The following is a 23,850-nucleotide window of genomic DNA, read 5'->3' as shown; positions in this document are numbered from 1 at the left end:
CTTAATCTCCTTTCCTGGCACGTCACGGCAACACGGGGACGAAAAACAACTTCCACGTAGGGGTGACATTTATTTCTTACGCAGCTCTTTAAACTAACCCCCACCGGCACCGGAAGAATCACCCACTGACATCGACGCACAATTTATGATCATTATTTATGATGTTTGCCTAGTTCTGAAAATGGCAGCCACGCGATCCTATAAATCATTAGCAATTTGTCAACCTTTTTTTTTTGCGGAAGGCGGTCGATTTTAATGTGACCCCGAGCAGCGTCAACATGCTGTGGACGGCAAATAAATTATCTTTCGATTCATTCTAAATTCAAATTAAAACCCATCCACAACAGCTGATCGGTTCCGGGAAACGGTTTCCGTGGAGTTGGTGCCCCGGAAGGCTATAAATATTCAAATTATTTTCAAACGGTTTCTCCTAAAGGTTGGTAGAATTGGGACGTGTCCGATCTAATCAAATGTCAAGCTGCTGCTGTTTCCCATACGTACGAGCTGTTTGATTAGGGACTCTGTAGCATTTCTTTATTCGTTCGAGTTGGTCACAAATCATAAATTTCGCTGCTTGTTAACATGTTTTGTAGAAATATATCAAAAGATTATGGCAAAGTCTAGCAAAACGGGCGAGTTATCATTCGGGCGTGTAATCATTCACAACAGCCGAGGATGCATGTTTGAAGTATTTTATAGCTGATTGAGGAACCACTTTAAACCACTTTTTTCTTAACCGTTGCCTCATTCAACTTACCAATGCCGAAGGACTTATTGATCAGATTACCTGATTAACAGATTAAGAGTAATCATGTTGCAATGAGACCTAGGAAGTTTCAGCAAACAGAGAAAATACAAGCAACCTCCGCTCGAAATGCAGCTCGAGGATCTAAACCATGTTTCTTATTTAATTGACGAAGAATAACAGAGCTCTCTAAAATGCTCTCCAGAAAACAAACCTGGCATCTAGTTCCCCACAAGACTCGAGCTTTAGCTGCATATCTTCAAGTAAAATTTGCTAATTATTTGAAGCTATCTCTTTGGAAGCTCGTGAAACTAGGAGCTCAGAGATTCTTGTAATCCCTCCCATAAGAAGCTTCCAAGTGGGATCGCCATACATATCCATATAAAGCTTAAACCTGTTCTCCATTCAGGATCGCTAAAAGTTACTCCCAAGTAGAAGTCAGCTACCAATTACAATTTATTAAAAAGAAAAGATTTCTGATGGATAAATTATAGTTCTTAAAAGACTGCTTCCCAAATATGCCATCAAATGTCAAGCTTCAGAAACTAAATGCGGTTCCTTTCTTACCATTTTGAGCGTATTCCCCAAACACTAAACTAGCTTCAAGCAATCCAATCATTCGTCCCAACTGCTATATCTCTTCTTTAAATACACACATTCTGCTCGTGCCATTGTTGCTTCAAGCGATGGTACCACTGCACTTTCTGATAAGAAATATGCTATACTGCACCAGGGTACGAAAAGCGTCCCAAACTAGAAGGCTAAGATTATTTATTATCTTACATCGGTGTCCCAACACGATGACACACAAACCTCCCCCCTTAGAACGGATGCGAACTAGAGCAAACGTTGTCCTAGTTCTTCACTCTTATTTCCCTCGAGTCATGGAACTGGATGCCATGCTGGATGTCTTTTTCGTTACCACTGATAGAAGCACAACCGAACAGCCAAAATCCCCAGGTTCCGGTACATTGCCAATAAAGTTGCCCAATCCCTTCACGGCACGTTCTGCCGGCTGTTTGATGTTCCAATTCCCGGGCGAGAATTGGCACAAGACATACAGACTGTCTGAAGCTCGGTTTCTTCGCTTCGATCTTTACAGTCACTTTCGTAAGATGCTGAGGTTTTGGTCGGTAAACGGAGACGCCGAATGTCGGTGCTCAGTGTATCAGCCGTGAACACAACGTTCTTCTGATGAAGAATAAATTCATATCAAATCCGTTACCCTTTCCGCGGGTCCGAGAGTAGGACAAGCTTCTGCGTCCAAGAATTCGTCTCCATGCACTTTAGTGTCCTGGTTGTCAACCTGGAGCAAGATTCCTTCCACTTTGGGGAGGATAATCCATCGTGTCCAAGGTTTTAGAGTGACTGGAAATAATGAAAATTTATACTCTAAAAACCTCAACTCGGTTGCGTGCTGTGGTTTGGATGGTCTTTCAAATCTAGCTGTTACGTTATGGGAAAAGGTTTCTATAACGATATTAAGCTCTTGCGTTGCTCTCCTCTGACCTCTTCAATTCTCGTTTTTCACTAACTCTAATGATCGTTTTATATGCTTGACTTTTCCTCATGCTTTTTTTTTACGTCACACAACTCCTCCAATCAGCCATCACCGGCAGGACGTTTGTGTCGTTCTACGAGTGTACGTACGAGTCTTAAGGATGTGTGTATTATTTTGAACCATTTTCTCCACTCCATTTTCTTCGCTCTTCATCTCTTAACAGTTGTGACACACGTTCGTTAATGCAAGACAACAAAATTCTTTCCAATTTCACAATAAAAAAGCAAATGAAAAATCCATCAAAACGGGATCGATTTCCACCACACGTTGTTGTTCTTTGCACCTTTATTTCAACGTTTTTCTTTTTCATTCATGTTTCCACATTTTCTATCGTTTCTGCAAGACCACCATCGAGAATCGACCATCGAATTGATGTCAACTTTTCTTCACTACCCTTATCATCGTTCCGTCACAATTTTATTTCACCATTTCTTACGGCTCTTTGCCTTCTTCAGGACACTACCATGACGTGCTTTCAGCGCTTAAGATTTTCTCCCTTTCCCCAACGTTAAAAATATAACAACCAATCAACCTAAAAACTGAACCCATAACGAAACAAAACGGTTCCCGGTTCGACATCACGCAATCAAATGGCCAACCAGTCCATCACATCCAGTTCTGATCGGCTTCATCTCTCTCCACAGAACAAACCAAACGTCGCATCTCGAACGCTATGAATCTGGTTAAAGTCAACACGAAGCTCTCGAGAGACTAGAGCCCGACAATCAAGCAAACGCTTCAGGGAGAATAAACGCAACGAAGCAATAAAAAAAAAAGCAAACTCATATTCGTCCCACCGCGCTTTTGGGGCCCAACCGGTATACCCAACGCAGCTTCGCAAACCAACTAAACTAGACGAAATGTGATTTGTTTAGTTTTATTGGGTAACGTAAGGGCTCCCATTGCTCAATGCTTTGTGTGTCCTGTGTCCTTCACGTGTTCGATGTGGAGTCCTCGCCGGTGACGTGTTAAACAAGGCATCCCCTTCCGGGAAGGATGTGGAATACCGAGAGAGCCCGGTTAGCTATGTAGCACTCCTCCCTCCAGCGCTGTTTCTTTGTTGATCCTGTTTCAAATTTCCATTTGTCTTGTGTTTGAAACAGGATCGAATTCCTTGGAATGTTTTCGGTTCAATATTCTATCATAATGTCGTGCGTGTCGTCCAATGATTCGAGTGTGTGACCATACTGTTCAATTTCCGGTTCATGCAATGTTCTTCCTTGTATAGACGTTAATCCCTTTTTCTAACGAAACCCACCTCCGAGAGTCCTTTAGTGCCGAAGTTCCTGGAAGGAGTAAAACTTAGCATTCAATTCCTATAGTTAAACCACACATCAAAACGCACGCCGAATGCATCGCAAGCGTTTACTGATTATTGTTCATAGAACAATTATAAAAATAACTAACTTAAATCGTGCCCTTGTTTAAGTAGCACTAGTCTTCCTTAGACCGTTATACTTTGTTCCCTTCTTCGTTATCGTTTCTGCAAATCCAATATGTTAACCATGTAAAAAAAAAAAGTCAACCGCATCATGATTAAACTTTCCAGCTATCTAAACGACCACACCAAAACGTTTCCCCTTCACACGAGTTGATTATCCGTTGATTTATTGATGGCAGAAAAAAAACGGGCAAAACAAAAGCTCCCGAAATGACCACCAAAGAACGCACGCCACACTAGCACGCCATTATCGTTTCACCGGAATAGGAGAAGTTTGCATTGACGTTGTGTGATTTAGTGGGCTTGTGGGAAAGTTTTGGCTGTCAACTTTCACCACTTCACCGCTAAGTCTATTGGAACTATTGAAGGATGTGGTGCTATACTATGCAAACAGAAAAGTGGGAAATATACTGCGAATGGAACTAAGGTTGGGGTCGTTGATACGACCCCAACTCGGGTCATGGCACCTTATGGAGATTTTGTTAATTTTAAACCACTATTTTAACAAACGGAATAATATTTGCAGCTAACAATTGATCGTCTATTCCATCCAAACTACTAAAAAATAATATAACTTCAAAAAGTCTGCCTGAAAACAACTAAAAAAAATATTCGTAAGCCATTGTTCTCTGCCGTCAGCCTTAGGCTCTAAAAAGACTTCCAATAAACTAAGAACATTACTGGAACGTTTGGATCCTCGCATAAGCCTGATAATGATCTTACCACACAAAACCATAAGAACTACATTTTAAAATTATGTTGAAGGTCAAGTTATCCAACGTTATTACTACACAGCAGTGATAACATCATTACACGCCCTAAAATAAAAGGACCATTCTGGTCTTTACTTGGTATAACCTGATATAACCTCTAAATATCTCTTTTTCTATAATAAAAATAACAAAGGCACATCACCAGGCAAACAAAGCCTGGATGGATAGGATACGTTTTATCAAAAACTCCATTGTTGAAATTTTGGGAACATTGTTCCAACCGTCACTATCTTCACCACCACTGGCTCACACACAACGTTGCAGGATGCACTTTTTTGCCACCTTCCCAACTGCAGGTGCAACCAGGAAGTTTGCAGAAATAACTCTACACTGCACCAATCGCACGCTATCGTGCTCCTGTAGCCTACAATGTGTTTGCCGTTCATTTTTCGCACACACACACACACTAACCACCACAACCTTATGGTAGCCGGGTGAGCTAACATCCTTCGCACAAACTACCGATGGTCAACTTTTTGGCATCGTTTATCACACTACAGAGTTGGGAGAGAGAGAATGTGTAGCAAAAAAACCCCCCTCACAACGAACTCCACGCCCAAAGGTGAAGAGTAAAAGCTATTCACAACTAATTCTACCACCCATTATCTCACCGGTTGTGTGGACGGCTTTTTTTGCTTAAGGTTTTGTGCGTTATACTCCGGTGAAGCATCACTTTCCCGGCAGTAAACTGTGCGGTTGTTGGAATTCTTCCGATCCCCAGCTTTGGTGAAGCCAGCAACGCTCTATGGAGGGGAAAAAAGAACACTTACATACTCTATTTCTGCGCTTCAATCTCTCCTGGTCTAACCGACTGAAACGGCTGATAACATCGCCGTACGGGAGAGCTTTTTTTAGCCAATTGACCCTCATCCGTTACGAAAACATTTCAACAACCCTTTGCCGGGCGGAAGACAAAAAAAACACCAATGCGTCCCGTTTTGGGACCAAACATTGCCGCGGCTTCATGCGGGCGGATATTTTTCACTTCGCACCGAACAAACGGGAAGTGTCCAAATATTGATTCTGCTGATACATGCTCAGTTTTTGTCCGTGTGTCAATAGACTCAAGGCAAAAATGGTACAAATTGCCAACACACATGAATGCAGTGATTTCAATCAACATGTGTTCGTGTTGGGTGTTCGTTTTTCGTTTGGAAGAAAATCCAACGTTCTGAAATTTAAAATAACAACATCCTGATTTGCCCCGAAAAATCTCCCTGTCAAAGCCCTCCAATCCTGGCGTAATTAAATTCATTCACTCGAGCAAACTCAAGCTCCAGCATAAATTGCTTGCCGGAGGAGGTTGATTCCAGATTATGAGCTTGAGATGGGGAATTATGCGAGTAATGTCTGTACTCGGAGCTGAGATTTCGTTGTGATTGATGTTCGAGGGCATTTTCCGGCAACCAGTCTAGCCATCTGATGTGTGGATATGAGTAGCTTTGTGGGAATTCTAATAAATCATGGTCCAAGTAATGAAAACTTCTAATATACTACGTCTTATTAAGTGCCAGAACATGCATTCGGGGGGTAATTGTGCATCTGGCTGTGTGGTTCTAAGATTTGATGTAAATTTTTAATCACTCCATAGATAATCCGCACCAAGAGTGTTATATGTCCCCTCGTAGACATTAGACTAGCAAATCTATGTGTATGTGTTTAATGGCAATTGATAGTTTGATGTCGTCGTCTGGTTCCTTCCTAACTCTAGCAAACGTATGTAGCTGTCGTAGTTGTTAGATGTCCAAATTGCGTGGCTTCTGTCCCTCTAACTCTTCATCTCACGCCCTCCCACACTAGCACAGCTCCATCTTTCCTGTAGAAAGTTATCACTTTTGAGCACGCAAACATGCACCATTCATCTCGCACAACCCACTTACCGTCAGGCACACCTTAGGCGTCTGCTTAAAGATTAAAACAAATTATCTCAAATCTACACCTTCGCAGCTTCATGCTTCATCATAAATTTATCACCACGCACCACTAAAGAAGAAGCCTTAAGACTAGGAGCTTCAGCGTGCCTTTGCTCAATCAAGAAACTTAAGACAACACATCAACACAGCATTTTCCTCATCTTGAGCCCATTTCTAATACATTTAATCCGCGAGAGGAAACGGTTAATGCAATAATTGTACATCCAGGGTGTTGTGGTCTGCAAATTGCATACATTAAGGCTCTTTGTGAGGCATTTTTTATCGAGATTTACAGTGCTTTGAGGCAAACATAATAAAAAAAGTTTAGCAAATGGTAGGAGAGTTTTTAGTTACAAAAAAGTATTTTTCACAAAGACTCCAAAATTTATGCAATTTGCACAACAAAAACATCTTTTTAAAATCCATTGTTAAAGTGTCGATTTTTCTAGTGTCATGTGCCACGAAACAACTACATTGTTCCCAAATCATTTTCATCACTAACTTCCCATCTTAAACCTATTTTAAATTGATCAATTTCATCAGTATTTATGTACCATTCGGTTGGTCTCTATTTTTCAACAACTAATATTTGATGTTAGTATTAGTAATACCAAATCCCTCGATATCGAAAAGTTTCTCCACCTCTAATCAGTGTAGATCCTAATTGTTGGGTTGTTTAAAAAAAATGGCAAAAGAGTTGCTCCAGTTGTGTCACTGTTCTATACTTCTATTTAGCAATTCGTTTGATGTTCCATGTTGGCATCCCTTCATCTATCCGGACCGTGATACTTCTCTATCTCTTCACTGTCACTCTATCTCTCTGTCTCTACATCTCTCTAGAATCTGTTTGATGGTTTATGATTGTTTTGTAGCCATTGCTGGCATGATGTTTACCTGTGTACTCTACCTCTTTTTGTCCAACCTTGTCCCAAGCATGGTTCCATCAATTTGTCGCTAATTTTCACCCACTACTTCTCTGGACTCACTCACCCTTCCCCTCAGGTCCGATCGGTGCCAGTATCGTCGCGATGTGTCCGAAAAACGTTGGCCTTCACACCAATCCAGCCCTGGCCATGTGCAAGCCAACATTCGAGGTACGCCCGCCGAGCATAGCGCCCACACCGATGATGTTGGTTCCACGCGATTCAAGCTACAAACCGACCGTTACCACGCCGACGACAAACAGTGGACCGACGCTGGCAGCACTCGGCAACGTCACCAGCACCACCAACAATAACAGCACATCGGTCGCCAACAACAACAACACCACCAAGAGCAACAGTAATGGCGCCGGTGGTAAACTGATCGCCAACAGTACCAGTCAGTGCAATATTGTGAAAAGTGCTAGCGGACAGCTGGCGAACTCGGTGCTCAAGAGCAACGGAACAACGGCGAAGGAGACGTCATCTGAGGAGAAAAGTTTTCTTTGAGCGTATGAGCTGCCACGCATGCACTTCCCAAGCGCCCGAAACTATGCAATCGCCAAGCACCGCCAATGGAATGCCAAACTCGCCCCCTATCTCGTACTCGCCAGTACTTGTGTAAGCCATGTAAATATTTAAAAAACCACAAAAACCAAAATTGTATGTAATAATAGTTGCATAGCTGAAGGCCCGGAGTGTAATAGTATGTATCGTTCTATTTTCTCTTACTTGCTCGAATAGTCAAACACAAAATCAATGCTAAATCGTGCTCACTGAGAAGCACAACTAAATCGTGTGTGTCACGCGGTGTGTTTACGTGTAAAATAATTGTAATGTAAAAGCTAGGGCTCACTTTGCTAGCATATGATGATTCAATTCTCAATTAAGCCTCCACGCTTCAACAGGCAACGGGCAACACACAAAAACACAGCAATGACAAGCATAGTTTTAATCCAGATACGATTAAGATGTAAGTGATGGCGTATATGAATGAGAAGTAAATGTGAATATTTTACACTGTACACACGCTCTCTCAATTGCCGAATGCGCTTCGTAGTGCTTCGTTATGGTGCTTTTTTACAAACTCGTCTTGTGGGATTTTCACACACAAACGCACAGATATGAACGTTCTTGAGCAACACTAAAAGGCTACAATTACAAGAAAGGTTTCTCCGAATTGAAGCATTCTTTTGCATATATTTTCTCTAATATTTCACTCATTTTATCCTGTTTTATTTTTAAATAAAAATAGCTTTTCATGCTTTACAGTAATTATAGTACCAAATACAATCAACATTTCTTTAAATAAAAAAAGCTTTAGCCAATTTAAAAAAAGATGTTTTATTTAAAACAAAACTCTACTCAAACCAAAATGCAAACATACATAAAAGAAACAAAAAATCATAAGCGTTGAATGTGATAAAAGTAGATTTAATATAAAACAAAACAAACGAAGGAAAGGCGAACCCTTTAGGGCCAAAAAAAGGAAAACAATAAAAAAGGAGAGAAAAATCAAGAACGACACATTAATCGAAATTCAAATGTAAAATTCTCTACTTGGCTAAGAAATAAAGTAATAAATAACTCTACAAAAGCAACCAACAAAAAAAAAAACCCTTGATCCTTCTAACCAAGCTCAAGTGCGGTGTACTTCGCTGGAAATGCATTCAATTAATGTAAATCAAAACAGAAAATTTAAAAACAAACGCCGAGCAAGAACGAGCGCACCATGCAAGTGACAGCAGAAATGCAAATCCCTTTTACTTTTTCCTGGGTATCACTGTTAAGAAATTATGAAGCTTAACATTTAAAAATGAAAAATAAAAAAAAAACAATACATTCAAAAGAAATCCAGTTTTGCTTGCTGCAAATTCAACATGAAAGTGATAGAAGAAAAGCAAGAGCACAGAACAAACAACAAAAGGAAAATGGAAATCATAAGATGACACTTTACCGAGAAGAAATTAACTGATAAGAAACGAAATGGCGAAACAAAAACAGTGGAGGAAAAAGCAGAATAAAACACTTTTTTATCATTTTCCTTCGTTCCTGTCGTTTCATATGATGGCATGCTGAATGAAAAGTAAAAACGAAAATGAATCCCCAAAGCAAACAATACATGACAAATGCAATTTTATACGTTTGCTCTACTCTCGTTTTTTTTTTTATTTTCTCCTCTTTTTTCTTTCCGTTTTTTTATGTTTACCAATGCTTCGTGTTTATCTTGCTTGGAGGGGATATAATCCGATTGTGAATGCGGCTCCTTAACTTGCGAATGAAAACAAAGCTATGTTTTTCAAACAAAAGCATTTAACTACACATTAAATAAGTTTGTGATATCTTTTCTATAGTCATTGTTTTCTTTTACCTTACTTGCTTTGTTTTTTTTTCTAGAACATAAAACGAAAAAAAGTTCGAAACAGATGAAGAAATATTCATATAAGAGCGAAAAGGTCGATAAATAAAATTAATTACCACGAAAGCTACGTGACAAAATGTGCTGTTTCTCGTGTCTGGAAAAAAGAAACCTGGACCTTTTTTTACTACTGAGAAATTTTCCCTTTTTTCCAATCTCAAGTTTTTCTACAGCTTGACTCGTTAATTGTTTGCACCTTTTCCTGAAGGACATGTTTTCTTTTACACGAGTGAAACTGTCGTTGTTGAGTGTTTTTCTTATAGTGACTGTAATATTCAAGACTTCCGAAAAAACAAAACTCAACCAGACCCTTAAGCAAGTTCCTTTCAGATAACGTATCTGACCCATTTTTTTTTCTTTTCTTTGTTTCGTTACCTTGTCCTGTTGGTTTGCTTTTAAACCAACCGTAAGATTTATGCCCCATTTTCCTCCCGGATGCTTCAATCTGTGCTTCCTGTCTACCTAGCGGAACATTAAAATCGCACTACAATGCTTCGTTCTCCCTTCAGTCGTCAGCCACACTCATTCGTTACTGGTCGTCCACAACGAACCGTCCTTGCACTTCAAGTTGTTGCAATCTTTTCACGGTCGAGGTCGAAGTCTTCCTTTTTTTTTTTTTTTTGTCGCTCCAACTCCAACTCGTGCCTTTTTAAAGGATCTTGGCTGGGAAGCGGTGGTAGCAGCACTGGGAGGTAATAAAGTACGAGATTAAAATTTCATTCTGCACAAGAACGGCGCACCGTGTACAGTTCGAAATTTCCGTTTCCGTGTCCTACCAACTGGACAACGGTAGCAACCGGCCAACTGAACAACCCTTCAACGTGCACCACCGAGAACGACGAAGCAGGCAGGCTGGTTGAACACGGACGAAACTACATGGCTACAAATTGCACCAAACGTTCGCCATTTTCTCACTTTGCGCAACTCACTTCCACAACACGGCTACCATCGCTACTCTTACGCTAGCCTCCCAGGGTAGTGCAAAAGTTCATAAAGAAACCATTAAACTCAAGTCAATTGGAGAAAGTTATTCCCATTTGCTAACCCGAAGGTCTGTTGCAGGTTCTACACCCAACGGAATTAAATCAGAACGAACGAAACAGTACTCGGGCACGGATGCCCCTGAAGAGACCGATGAGGCCTCTAATATCGAGAGTTGTCCAATTTTGTCGCACTGTGGCATTATGGCTGTTTTCCTTTTTTTCGGATGAATAACGCACTGAAGAAGAAAGCGTACAAAATAATGTCAACGGTCAACGGTTCTGTACGATTGGCAAGGGACAATCGCGGCAACAATGATATGCCCCGAAGCGAGCGAAGGTTAATTAAAACAATTTAATTACTATAGTATCTATCGTCCGTTGTGCTAATTTCGTGCAGAATCGTTGGAGATAAATTAACATCAAAATATATGTAAATATTGTACCTTATTTTGAATTTCAAACAAACTTTTAACCAACTCCAACACCTTCAAAATAAAGTTATATTCAACTCCAATACTCTTAGGACACCACTGGAATTCAACCAAAGTAAAGCATCGTATTTCATCGTACATCACCCAAACCGCAAAACCGAAATTCAATCAGAAAGCATTCCCATTCAACCAATCCCACCATGTTCGATACGCCCTCTATGACAACGGAATGCTCTTAACCTACATAAACCGTAACAATCAATTGTTTTACGCGTTTTTTTTTTTTCTGTTGCTACCCTGTTTCTCACTCTCTAACGTAAGGTAAAGTGATAGAAATTATGTTTTACGGCAAACCGACGCATGGAAAACGTTTCTACGCGCGATCGTTCTATCTCAACACAAAACCATATTTCGACCTACATTAACCCGGGGCCAAGAATCGTAAAACAAGGTGGTACACTCACACTGATTCAAGATTACGTTCCCGTTTTTTATCTATTTATCTATCAGCTTATATTTTGACGACATCGTTTTATTATCGTACACGAGACGAGGTTATGTGACGACTCAAAGGAATGATGGCTTGGTTGATCGAAGTGGAAGTTGTTATTAAGTCGTTATGAGAAACGGTGGGAAAGAATAAGGAAGGAAGTCTCATCAATCAATAACGAGAAAAAAATATTTGCTTTGTTTCAATTGATAATTAAATAGGAAAAAACGTGAATAAGTACGCCCTCAAGATTATCGTTACGCCTAAATGTATGCTTTGTTGTGGTAAAAATGCTTGACCAAACAAACAGCTTCATTTTAATTAGGTCGACGAGAATAATCATAATCTGCATAATCAGGAGGTGAAATCCAGTTTGGAATTGAATTGATGATTTTTAATTTTATGATTCGATCTTTTTAATAAGGCTTATGAGAATTGAGAAAGAGGCGCTACTGAACAAAAAATAAATATAAATACAAAACCAACTTCATTCTACACGCAAGCAAGAAAATCTCCTCAATTCATTCAAAGTTTTTTTTCATAAAGCGATCACAAAGCACTGTTCAAATATTGATAAACGATAAAGCAAAAAATATACCGAAATTATTTTCATTATGCTTAAATATCCCCAATGCCACAAACACATTTCACACTCATGTCATTGCGCCTGAATGTAGGCAAGTTTTGAGTTTCGCCTCATTTAGTGTCATCTTAATAAGGTTTTATTGTTCATTCTTAAAATAAAATATGGTACTTTCATCTACTATCCTTCATTAACAACACTTATTAAAACTAGAGCAAAGCCACGTCATAAGAAATTCTAGTCCTCGTGCGGTTCTTCTTTACTTTTTTCACTTTAATCATTAGATTGGTGTTGGTGGTGTTGAGATGGAGATCTTTCTGGACGCACATGAATTTACCAATTACATTAAGAAACCGTCTATAATGGAACAAAACAAAGAAAATGCATTTCAATAACACAAAGTAAGTACAAGTGTACGATGACTTTCACGTCGCACCCCACCAAACTTGGTACTTCCTCGGTACATCCCACCATTACTCATCTACTAACCTACTTTCATCGCACTCGTTCATGGCAAATAAATACGTTTCTCACATTCACACACTCACACACACACCGATGCAACTTATTTCATACTCTCTTTACACCCAAGCTATCTACACAAACCCTAACCCGCACAAGGAATTTGATTGTATCGGATACACGCGCCCAAGTTGTCCTCCGGACTGCCCCGATCGATTCCTTCGCCAAAGTGAATTCCAAGCCGAAACGGGGTGACTGATGTTTCCACCCGGCACGGTGACACACCGGGAGGACACAGTGAGTTTCCGCAGTGTACTGGTCGGCAGGTGGGCAGATCGCCCATCCCAACCCCAATAAAGTCCTCGACGATGCATGGTAACGTTATTCGGTCGAGACAGTTGATACCCTCGAATTGTCGCGATTGCCAGTCTGCTTTCGCCAAAGCACGACCCTTTCGTCGTTTCGGGACCTTCTTTAGCTCTTGCTCATCATCGTCGAAGATGCTGCGCGAGAAAAACGATGGGAAGAACCCGTCGAAGAATCCACCACCTCCACCACCAGATCCTTCATCATCAGCTGCTGGATCATCGGCTGCTACTTCGGGTTCCTCTTCTGCGGGGACGGGTTCATCGGCTGCTGGCTCGAGATCAGCCGCCGGTGCGTCTGGCGCTGCCTCAACTATTGGATCAGCAACTGGAGAAGGTTCGACGGGAATATCCGCCGCAGGTGCTAGTGGATCGTCTGCGAGTGATGGATCCGAGAAGGTCCCTGTTCCTGAAAGAGGTCCTCCCGGTGTTCCTGATGGAGCTAATCCACCCAGTGGACCTCCTCCTCCTCCTGCACCTGGTGCTCCTCCAAGCGCTCCTTGCCCACCCGTACCTGGTAGACCTATCCGGAACGACTGTTCATCGCACGGTTCATACGACACCGAACACATGCCTTTCTCCTGCCGGATGCATGCACGATAATTGTGGTTCGCCAAGTAGCGTCCATTTTCCGCAAAGTTAAACGTCTGTATAAGACCCTCGGTACCGGTAAAGTACTGCATACAACCACTAGGCGAACGTTGGCTGAAAGGAATCTGTGACACACGGATCTCCCAAAGCCGTTGAGCAAATGACCGTGAGGCAAAGTTCATCTCCAGCTCAATCTGCTCCTCGGCACGACTTTTCGGGTTGAGATCGTAGTACAGATGTTGGCCCGAGTTTTGTCCGCACAGGTCAAATGGGGAGATGCCTCCTATTAGCCGAAACAGGTCTCCCTCACATACTCCGGTGCGTCGATTCGGTTGTCCCTAAGTAGAATGGAACAAACTGTAGAACGGACCCTCCCGAAGTGCTTCCCATCCAACTTACCAGCGCGAAATGAATGAAATCAAACTTTAACTGCGAGATGTCGGGATTCATCAGCTTTATCTTCAGCTTGCAGCTACCAAGATCTTTGGGCACGATGCCAGGGAAGGCCGGTGACACAAAGTACGTAATGTTGTTCACTATCTCCTCGTTACAGGTGGCGACAACTTGAGGGAAGAAAATGAAATGAAGCTCGCTCAACAGTCCACAATCTCCTGCGACTGGTGGACCAATACTTACACACACAGCACACACCGAACCCGAGTGCACACTGACCTCGAGCCGTTCCTCCCTGTATGCGACACTCGTACACGTTCATGCACATCCCCGTCCGGCGGCCATCATCCGACAGGCACTCGTCATCTACCGGCACCGGTAGGAAGTTGAGCACTAGGAAGTGAGGAAAAGGTATCAAAATCCGGTCCAAAGTTCGGAGGAAAGGACGTGTTTAACTATTCATGAGCGGCTCGTTTGGATAGGAAGGGTAATGAAGGTATGTGTGTATGTCTCTATGGCATCTTCCCGACATCCCTGATAGGAATGCACCGAGGCTATTTATTTACTCAGGTTTGGTATCCTATTTCTGGCTTCTGGGATGCCAGAAGGTTACGCTCGAGCCCATTAAAACGTCCACTTTGGGTGAGGAAGGCGCATTAAAGCCTTCTCGCTCTTTATATTTTGCCAAGCAAGTATTGCAGCACGTTTCTTGAGGACTTCAAGGCACCAAAAACTTGACCAAAAGTTTGCATAATGGCAAAGCATAGTACTTAAATATTCTTCCAAAAATAAATGATCCCTTAGCAGTCCTGCTTTAAATCGGCTTTTGCGCTCTCCTCGTACTAACCTTTCATTCCTTCCACCTTCTACTAAGGTTCTTACAACCCATTTACGATTACTTGCAGCTCACACCATGGATTATTCAGCACCCAATTAACCACGCCGTTTTCGTGCGCCATCTAGTTCCAAGCATAGGGAAAGCGTGTGCTAGAGAGCAAACAAGTGGGAAATCTCGCTTCATCTTGACCTCGTCTCGTCCGGCATCTAGCCCATCTTCATCATGCAAAGCCCAAGCACACCAAATATACCGTCCCTGTGTCTAGAATGTGAACTTACGCGTCCCCTACACAAACCCTAACGTTGGCAAGGCAGCAAACTTTGTCCACCCGTTTATGCTTGAGTTCGCTTCTCGACCCGGCTTGTGTACAGGAACGTGTTTAGCTTGTTCAACAGCTAGTACTACACTGGCACCATTATACAACGTTCTCCTGGCTGCCGAGTGCAGGGTGCAACTGCAACGCAAACGACCATCAGTAGCAGCACCAGTGTTTGGTTTATTTTTGTTATTGTTTTCTTGCTTCGCACAGTGCCTACAGTAGACCGTACCTACTACACCATCCATGTAAAGCGCATTACGGCGTAGTTAGGTGTACTATCGTTGCCGGTCCGTACGCTTGCTTCTCTATTCTACCCGCCGGTCGTTTGTTAATTTGGTGTCAGATCTGTTTAACCAACGACCAACACCACCAGCTTGCCCTACTCGTCAAGAAACTATCAACTTTCTTTTCGGAGAACGAAGAACAGATCCCGGCAGTGGTGAGCATTTCGTTTTACCAGCCGTACTGGCTGGAGAAGGTTGTGAATTTTCGAGTAAGTAATGATTTAACTTCCGGATGCATCAACTGCATTGCTTTGTGCTTTAGGAGCATTCCATTGGGTGGGTATTTTAATAAGCAGCTTCACGTCGTTTATTATGGTGTAGAACAACATTTTGTTGCGAGGAACTTTCGTATTGCTCAGAAGACTATTTTAAGTGAATTCAAACTATTTCGGGCGTTCGGTTCGTTGGTTTCATGCTGCCACGTTCTATACAGCACAACACACATATGATGGATGGAATCTTATCTAGTATCTCATCAGAAGTATTCAACTAGCAAACTAGAAAGAGTTATACATCAAATCTTTAATAACTCTACGTCTAACGACGTCTGATCAATCAAAATTACAGTACAATTACGAAAATGAGATCGCCATATCCATACAAAACACCCAAAGCCCTACGTCATTCACTACCAAGTATAAACAAAATTATGAATTAATATTGAGAATATTTAAATTCTTCACAACGAACCTATTATAAGAAACTACTCTCTGATTTGAGGCTGACCGGTGGAAGAGGTGACAACGGCGCCGCTCTTCACATGGCAGAACTGCAGCTCAAATCCTTCCGGTTTTCCGTAGTGATGACTATCTCTTTACAATATTCTAATGAACAATGCCTTCCTTAAGGTCCTTAGGCGCGGCTCATTGGTGTAGGCAACAGCTGAACCGGTCTTCAAACGGCAGGACCGGTGTTCAAATCCCATCCGGACCGTTCCCCCTTAGTGAGGACTGCCTATCCAACTATGTGGTATCGGCTAGTCTAGTAAGCCATCTGATGGTCGGCGTGGCCATAAATGGCGTTAAGCCAAGGATAGGGTCCTTTAGATATTTCAAGGTTCTTTTTTAGAGTTTCCTCAAGATATCCTCAAGAGGGTTTCTCAACAAAAGCCAAAAATCATCCATCATAGCACAAATAAAGCAAATATTTATATTTTAAGGTATTTTTAAAGTAAAAACCTGTCAAGACACTTATAATTTCTTATGCCACCTAAACATTGAAGAATGCAGAATGGAGAAGTTTATGAAAATCTTCAGTTTTTTAAACTACAATTAATATCGAATACTACTTCATTTAGCTTCAGTAGTTGCACTTTTTAAGCGCAATATTACCTCAGTTTTAGAATTCTAACGTGTAAAAACACCTGCCATACTACTTCAACCTACAATCTCATTCATGCTACATCCACAGTCTTACAAATCATTCTCTTCCAAAAACGCAACTTGGAAACGAAAGAACATCCACAACTTTCGCTTGAAGGTTGCAAATCCCAAACCCCAACGTCAATCCGATCGATGCAATCACACTGCAATTATGTTGTTACACGAAACAACTTCCCTTCCCCTTTCCTCCAGCCTACCCTCTCAATCACTCAATCCGGTTTCCCTAACCCCCTTCCTGCTTTGTTCTCGCAATCTTACTTTCACCTTACCCACCCCTCCGCCAATCATCCCGCCAATGACAAACTTTCACTCCGTACGTGGTTTTAATTTACCTTTCGCGGAACGTCTTCGTGGTGGTGTGCCATCGTCCCGTTGCCTATGGCTTGCGTCACCGTAGAAGGAAGCGACACCGGTCGGTTCACCGTAGCTGTACCGGCTGCGGCGTACCGCTGCCGCTCCGGAACCGATCGCCGTCCCATTGTACCGGTTCGTAACTGGGTCAAAGGAATCGTTCGACCTTGCCGTTCCGTCCGTGACCGTGGGAGAACCCCAAATGTCGTACGTCTTCATCGATGGCCAGGATTTTGCAGCGAGCGAAGGAGCACCGGAACACCGCCGCGGTGGACCAACCGTAAGCCCTAAAAGCACCCACACCAAAGACAAAGAAATGGTTGACCTCAAACAAGCGATTGGGGTCCTTTTTCTTCGCTTTCGAGTCGTAACGGTGCCAGTGGTGATCATGCTGCTGACGTTACGGAAATTCGACGACGGCTTTGCGGTGTGGTTACGGGCAAGCAATAACTCAAAGGATGTAAATTTGGAGCTTCGCTTTTCAATTCGTCGTGCCCATTTAGGCCATTCTGAGCTCGGTGGCGAATGTTATCATTTGTACACGGTGCACAGTCACACAACTTTTCCTTTACACATAATTAGGAATTATGGTCACCAAACGAGGCTGATGGTGCAACTTTTCCTGTGCGAAGGAGGATGGCTAGAATGACTTTAAAGCTGTTTACATAACACTTCAACAGGATGAAACTTTTATAGGTCACAGAAAACTTAAAAGCTGTCCTTTTTTTTTTTTTTGCTATCTCGTGCTACTTTTTATTCATCACACTTTTAACTGACACAACAAGCAAACACACGCACACATACAATAGAAACACATTTATTTTACTGCCCTTTTAAAATGGTGAACACAGCCATGTTCTGTTTCGATCATTTGGCATTAATTAGGATTCAGTAGCAGCTTAGGCAATTTGATTTGTGTTTAAGGACTTTATATCTTTTTTTTTTTAATAGCACACCAACACACTTTACTAGCTCTCTCGCACACACATTGGATAATTCTGTTTTAAATTTCACATGAATAAAAACCACACACTCGCTCGTACAACTTTTGACCGGCACAACGTTCTACAGGGAAACAACAATTTCCTTCACGGGTTTTCCTTTCGCAAGAGATGGGAAATGTATCCTTATTCTGTTACAAACACATGCACACGCACACACAAATATAACCCCCTTTTTTCCGTAACAGATAGCCACAGTGTAAAGTGAATGCATAAATTACAGTACTTGCATGTGATGAAAATGCTCCTGCCCCCAGTCCTTATCGAGCTCGGCACAAGTGAGCGAGAACAATTTTCAGCTCGTAAATTTGTGCCGCCATACGCAACTTCCTGCACAACAGTGTGTTGTTTTTGTTTCGTTTTTTTATGAAATAGAATTTTATTAAAATAAAATTCGCATCCACACGTGTAAGGCGTGACGTTCGGGTTGATTTTCGATTAATTTTCACGGGAAAAAATAATTTCATTAATATGGAAATTTGGTTTGATTAAAGCGCATAGTTTATGCGCTTGTTTTACAAAGTTAAATGGATCGGTGAACCATGATAAAAATATAGGAATAAGGTAATATATTACCAAATAATTAAAATAAAAATGTATTTTTCATATATTCCCACGTTACGTCTAAGAATGATAAGCCTAAAAGTATGCAATTTTAAATTTAATTAATTCAATCAAAGCCAGACACGTATTCAGCGTAAGATTTGCCGGTTTTGGAGGTGTTTAAGCAAACAAACATAACGTCAAACAACTAATTGCGATAAAATTTTAATAAAATTATGTCCGTACACGTAACAGAAGCCTTTTTTCTTGAGATTCATTTTCCAATAATTTTTCACGGTCTTTACCAATACTTTTTTGTAAATTAAATATAGAAATAGTAATATTTGTTCACGTTTTGTTATTTCCTTCAAAAGTTAGTTGCAAAACAAGATTTTGCATACTTCTAGGAGCTGAGTTGCTAGATACTGAGCCACACGTAAATTTTCTTCAACAAAAATTATTCACTCTGCTCCGTGAATATCACATTTTTATCATTCTTTCGCTCGCTATAAGGAAACAACTCCCTCCGTCACCGTCATACAATTTATCGCCAACTAATTACACTTTCATCGACCTCCAATCCAATCCAATCCAGAAGGGGAGTGACAATTATTTCTTAAGAAAGCATTAGACACGAAGCAAACTTTTCAATGAAACCACCCATCGTTTCTGGCCGTTCTTTTTTCTTCTCTATCCTTCCTTCCTTTATCTTCCTGCGTCTTCCATCTCGTAAAAATTGTCACTTTCGTACGTTCATTACATCCCGTTGGCAGTAACAGGGCAGCAGCAGCAGCAGCATCTTCCTACCAGTGCTGGAGGCTGTCCGTAAAACCGCAAACTTGCACGCAAACCGACTTGTGGCAACAAAACTTTCTCCAATTACTGTACGCCTGTAACCAGCATGCGTTTGTGTGTATGTACGGGCGAGAGTTTTGTCGGATTGTCTCCGGTACCATCGTGTGCGAAGTTGGTCATTTGCTGCGAGCAGCTTGTAACCCACAAAAATAATGTCTTTTTAATCACTACTCACGTACGACGAATGCCAAGGTTACACGGAAGTTTTGTTCCCGCTTGTTTGGTTAAGATTGAGTAAATCCGAGAAAACCTTGAACTTGTTTCGGCTTTTCAAAAGTTTTATCCATTTTAATTAAGTCATGTTTGTTTTAATAAAGGTTTTTCTCGTTTCGCCAGTGTGCCACCTATAAATTGAACACCATTTTTCACTTCACATCACCCACACGCTCATAAAAAAACACACCGTTAAAACACTCCATTAACACCTTCGCCTACTAACGGGTATGAGTGATGCACTCGCTGCACTCGCTGCACTCGATTAATCTCCACATCTTCACCATCCAAAACAAACCTTTCGCAACAAATTTCGCCGTATCACGGTCACAGCACGCCACACGTCCGTTCCAGACGATCACTTAAAGCACACTCGTCTGCTGGTTCGGTTCGGCGATCGCTTTCATGCAGCTCGCACCATCTCGGAGAAAGAGATCTTTCTTGCTTTTCCCCCCCACTTTCGACGACGAGCCGAAGAAAGATTAAAGATCATCGGCGTGGTTGCGTGGTAAGACATTTCTTGCATTGCTTCCCTGTTGCCTGTCGAGATCAAGGGGAAGGTCAAATATTTATGCTCACTACCGTTTGCAGCTCGTTAGGGGTGGCCGGGTGATTCGATACATCGCTTGGATGCATGCATCGAGAGTCCGATGGCAGTCGATGCACCAAGCAAACAGCTTGATTGAGACGATGAGTGAGTGAGTGATAGTCTAACATTGCTTCGAGTACACTCGAGACGAGCTTCTCGAGGGCTTGTTGTATTTGAACGTTAATTGCACTTATGAAATTGTATTGATTGAGGGGTTTATAATGATTTTTGAATGATGAAAAAGAGATGTTACCAGTAATTTAAGTTACTAATTGGTAAGTAATACTTATGAAAAGACAAAAATTTTTCGTATCCTTGTCGCGGCAAACAAATTGAAAATGACGTTAATTCTTTGCTTTGATGAATTAACTGTTTTTTATTTAACTAAAGCTCGATGCGTTAAATAATGTGTTGTAACTAAAAAAATTAAAATGAAATAAAAAAGTTTCAGTGATATTTTGATAAAAGTAATCATTGAATTAGAAGATTGACGACCATTTGCTTAATTTTTTAATGTAATGTAATGTAAACCCGTTCAGTAAAATATAGCAAATTGTAAAGTTTTGCAAGATTATTTGTTTTAATTTTTTTTACAAAAATCATGTAATGATAGATAAAAAATTCAAAACCCATATTGAAATACATCTCTTTTATATTTCTCTCACGTAACATATCAGATTAATGCTAAACCTACCATGGCATGTTTTTGTAATATTTAAATTTTCATCCATTGCAGACATCTTTCTCATCTTGAGGCCACATCCACCCGCAACACGCCATACTGCAGATGATAAACGACAGCCATGCGTCACCGATTTGATCGATCGGCGAAGGCGTCACTTTGTCGTTAATCTTTTCCACTTGCTGCCAGTCGAGCAGCTTCATTCACTCAGCTACAAGACGCATTGTTTTGCGTCCTAAAAAAAAGCAACAACACCGAAATCAACAACAACAAAAATGAAGCAAATTCCTGGCTGACTTGGAGAGGGAGTTGGGCAAACCATTAAACCAACCCTTCGGCTGTGTGTCATCGACCTCTTCTTCGGGCCTTTTCGATGCTTTTCCCTTCGGCGCCGTTCCCTAACCGTTTCCGTTTCATCAGCTTCACTGCGTAGCCGTTGCGTATGAGGTGTTTTGTGCCGAGTGTTTGCTTACACATGACCCACTTTTAATTTTGCTACAGTTTGTTTAAAGAGGAAGAAAGTTCACCAAATTCCGTTTCTTTATGGGGAGGGGGAACTTTATGGGGAGGATTGTAAAGGGCAAATTCGAACCTCCCGAAAAATAAAGCAATGATATCATAACAGAAAAAAGAGACAAACAGCAACAACAACAAAGGTTAACGTTTTTACTCAACTGTTTACATTGATAATTAACTCAAGCCTTGTGTGGACACAAACGGTCAAATAACAAAAACACTTCAACAGCAAGACTTGCACATAAGAAAAACAGTTGCAAACACTAAAAAAGAGCAAAAAAAAAGGAAATAAACCCACAGACCCACTAACCACTAATCGCCAAGGGAATTATGTTCGTCTGATGTCTTCGTCTACGGGCGTACACCTTCAGCTGCATTTTTCTATTTTTCTTTGCCCCTTTCTTTCTCACATCTTCAACATCACTTCCCTTTCACGCCTATCCGTCGCACGCGCATATCAAACAGTTTGTAGTAATTTCACTTTTCTTTCAATTTCTGGTTTCCATCAGCCCACCGACCAGGGCCTTCCAGTTCATGACGTTGCCACCATGCCCGTTACTGTCGGTGGAAAGTGTTTCCAATCCCCCGCACACACATGACTTTGTGTGTGTGTGTGTGTGTGTGTGACCGAAAGGGGGAGGACAGCCACTCACAGCCTCTTAAACGAAAGTCAAGTGCCCGTGGCGCAAGCAAACACATGCCCAACAGTTTTGTCTGGTGTGACACGTTTGATGAAATGATCTCGGTGCTCTCGCTACAGGAAGGTCTTACGTCGGGTCTGGGTCGTATCATCAATTTATCCTTCATCACTCGGAGTGAATGGTGGTGGTGGAAAAGTGTGAAAAACATGATCCAGCAGAAGGCATGTCAAAGGTTGAAGGCGAGTGATATGGCGTGGTCCTTTCTGTTGATCAATTTTAATCGAGGGAAAGATATACGTTGTACCTAGATTAAAGAAGGTGGGTAGTAAAATGGATGTTATTGATAAACTTTTCAATGATGTTACATGTATTTTACTATTGAAATTAGCTTAAATATGCCCGACTTTGAAAAAAATGCCTGTGTTCCATGCTTAAAAATAAACACTTTTATGTCGATGCATTCAGTTTGATTTAATCTGCTTTATAGTTTAAAGTACTCTTATTAGATAAGATGTCTTTATGTACATGTGTTGAAAAATATAGATTCTTTGCTTGTGATTCTAAATTGTTTTCTTCGTTTAAATGATAAAAGTTTAATTTATATTTTTTTCTGCACACCAATTATGTCCTTTTTAGTTATCTATTTTGAATATTAATTAACAATGTATTGTCATTATGCGTGATAATCAAACACATTTTTAAAATACTTGCTTCAAACAGACCATGTGTACGAAATTTAACTGCAACGGTCATCGTTTTTCAAAGAGCAGCGCCATTACGGATTGTATGGACAAACTATGAACTAATTTTAATTCTTTCGCTCTGCAGCGACATCTATGAGTGAGGTTTTGAAGCATTTATGAATTATTTCTTTCGGATAACATTTACAATCCTGTTAGTTATAAAACTGTGTCTTATGAATTGTAAATATTGTGTCCTGATAAGAATTAAAACGTGTTAGATAGAATAGACTTCTTTTAATAAATTTTTTAAAAAATTGCCCCTTCGTTAACATTATACAAGCTCAAAAATTCCCGGAGTGCTAACTCTGGTAGATAGTTGAGTTATCCTCAAGGAATTGCTTAGTTCCAAGGATTTGCGTCCTTGAGAGACAGTCCAGACGAGTTTTGGTTTCCAGTACCAAAATATCGAGACGGACCGGTGATACGCAAAAAAAAAAGAAGAATACGATTTCGTTTTGTAATTTTATTCCATAACAGTGTAAGCGTTTAATAATGATAATAAAATAATATTCATAATCATACGATAATCAAAAAATACAAATATGTACGTATGTATAAACCTGCACACTGAGAGAAGCATACATAAAACAACACTAACAAAGAAATCATAATCGTATAGTTTTGATCATTCCAGATTCGTCCTTAACACCTTCTACGCCAGGTTTGTATTCTCTGTACATTTCATTTCATTTTTCGCTTGTGCCTGTTTCTCAACAGACGAAAACCGAATATGTGTAAAATGAAGTTTAAAATCACTTTAAAAACACATTAACCAGATAACATACATGCAGTTTTACACAGACACAAACATTCAAACACTCGT

The 23,850-nt window shown here is 40.9% G+C and overlaps 4 protein-coding genes across 5 annotated transcripts in view; 3 read left to right on the top strand and 1 right to left on the bottom strand.

Annotated features, from left to right (window-relative positions):
- Positions 1 to 7,863, top strand: part of LOC126564343 (potassium voltage-gated channel protein Shaw) — a 42,379-nt gene extending 34,516 nt beyond the window's left edge. The window contains exon 7 of one of the 2 annotated variants that reach the window (XM_050221361.1): positions 7,436 to 7,863. In XM_050221361.1, coding sequence (XP_050077318.1) covers positions 7,436 to 7,863 — 428 coding nt within the window. Of the gene's footprint in view, positions 1 to 2,950; positions 3,071 to 7,435 lie in introns of those variants that run through there. The other variant, XM_050221362.1, reaches the window with a different exon arrangement.
- Positions 1 to 23,850, top strand: part of LOC126563935 (probable phospholipid-transporting ATPase IIA) — a 415,461-nt gene that overhangs the window by 158,575 nt on the left and 233,036 nt on the right. The window lies entirely within an intron of this gene.
- LOC126563874 (nidogen) overlaps positions 1 to 23,850 on the top strand; it is a 251,705-nt gene that overhangs the window by 104,132 nt on the left and 123,723 nt on the right. The window lies entirely within an intron of this gene.
- Positions 12,858 to 17,634, bottom strand: LOC126560358 (uncharacterized). Its single transcript, XM_050216320.1, has 4 exons — positions 17,226 to 17,634; positions 14,314 to 14,463; positions 14,077 to 14,240; positions 12,858 to 14,015 (listed from the first exon to the last, which is right to left on the bottom strand). Exons 1-4 carry the CDS (start codon positions 17,632 to 17,634, stop codon positions 12,867 to 12,869), a joined length of 1,872 nt encoding a protein of 623 aa, XP_050072277.1. The 3' UTR covers positions 12,858 to 12,866.

This window comes from Anopheles maculipalpis, chromosome 3RL (genome assembly GCF_943734695.1).
Source record: "Anopheles maculipalpis chromosome 3RL, idAnoMacuDA_375_x, whole genome shotgun sequence".
In the NCBI taxonomy this organism is placed as follows: domain Eukaryota; kingdom Metazoa; phylum Arthropoda; class Insecta; order Diptera; family Culicidae; genus Anopheles; species Anopheles maculipalpis.
Note: the sequence above shows the minus strand (reverse complement) of the source record. Positions and strands in the feature narration are given on the sequence as shown.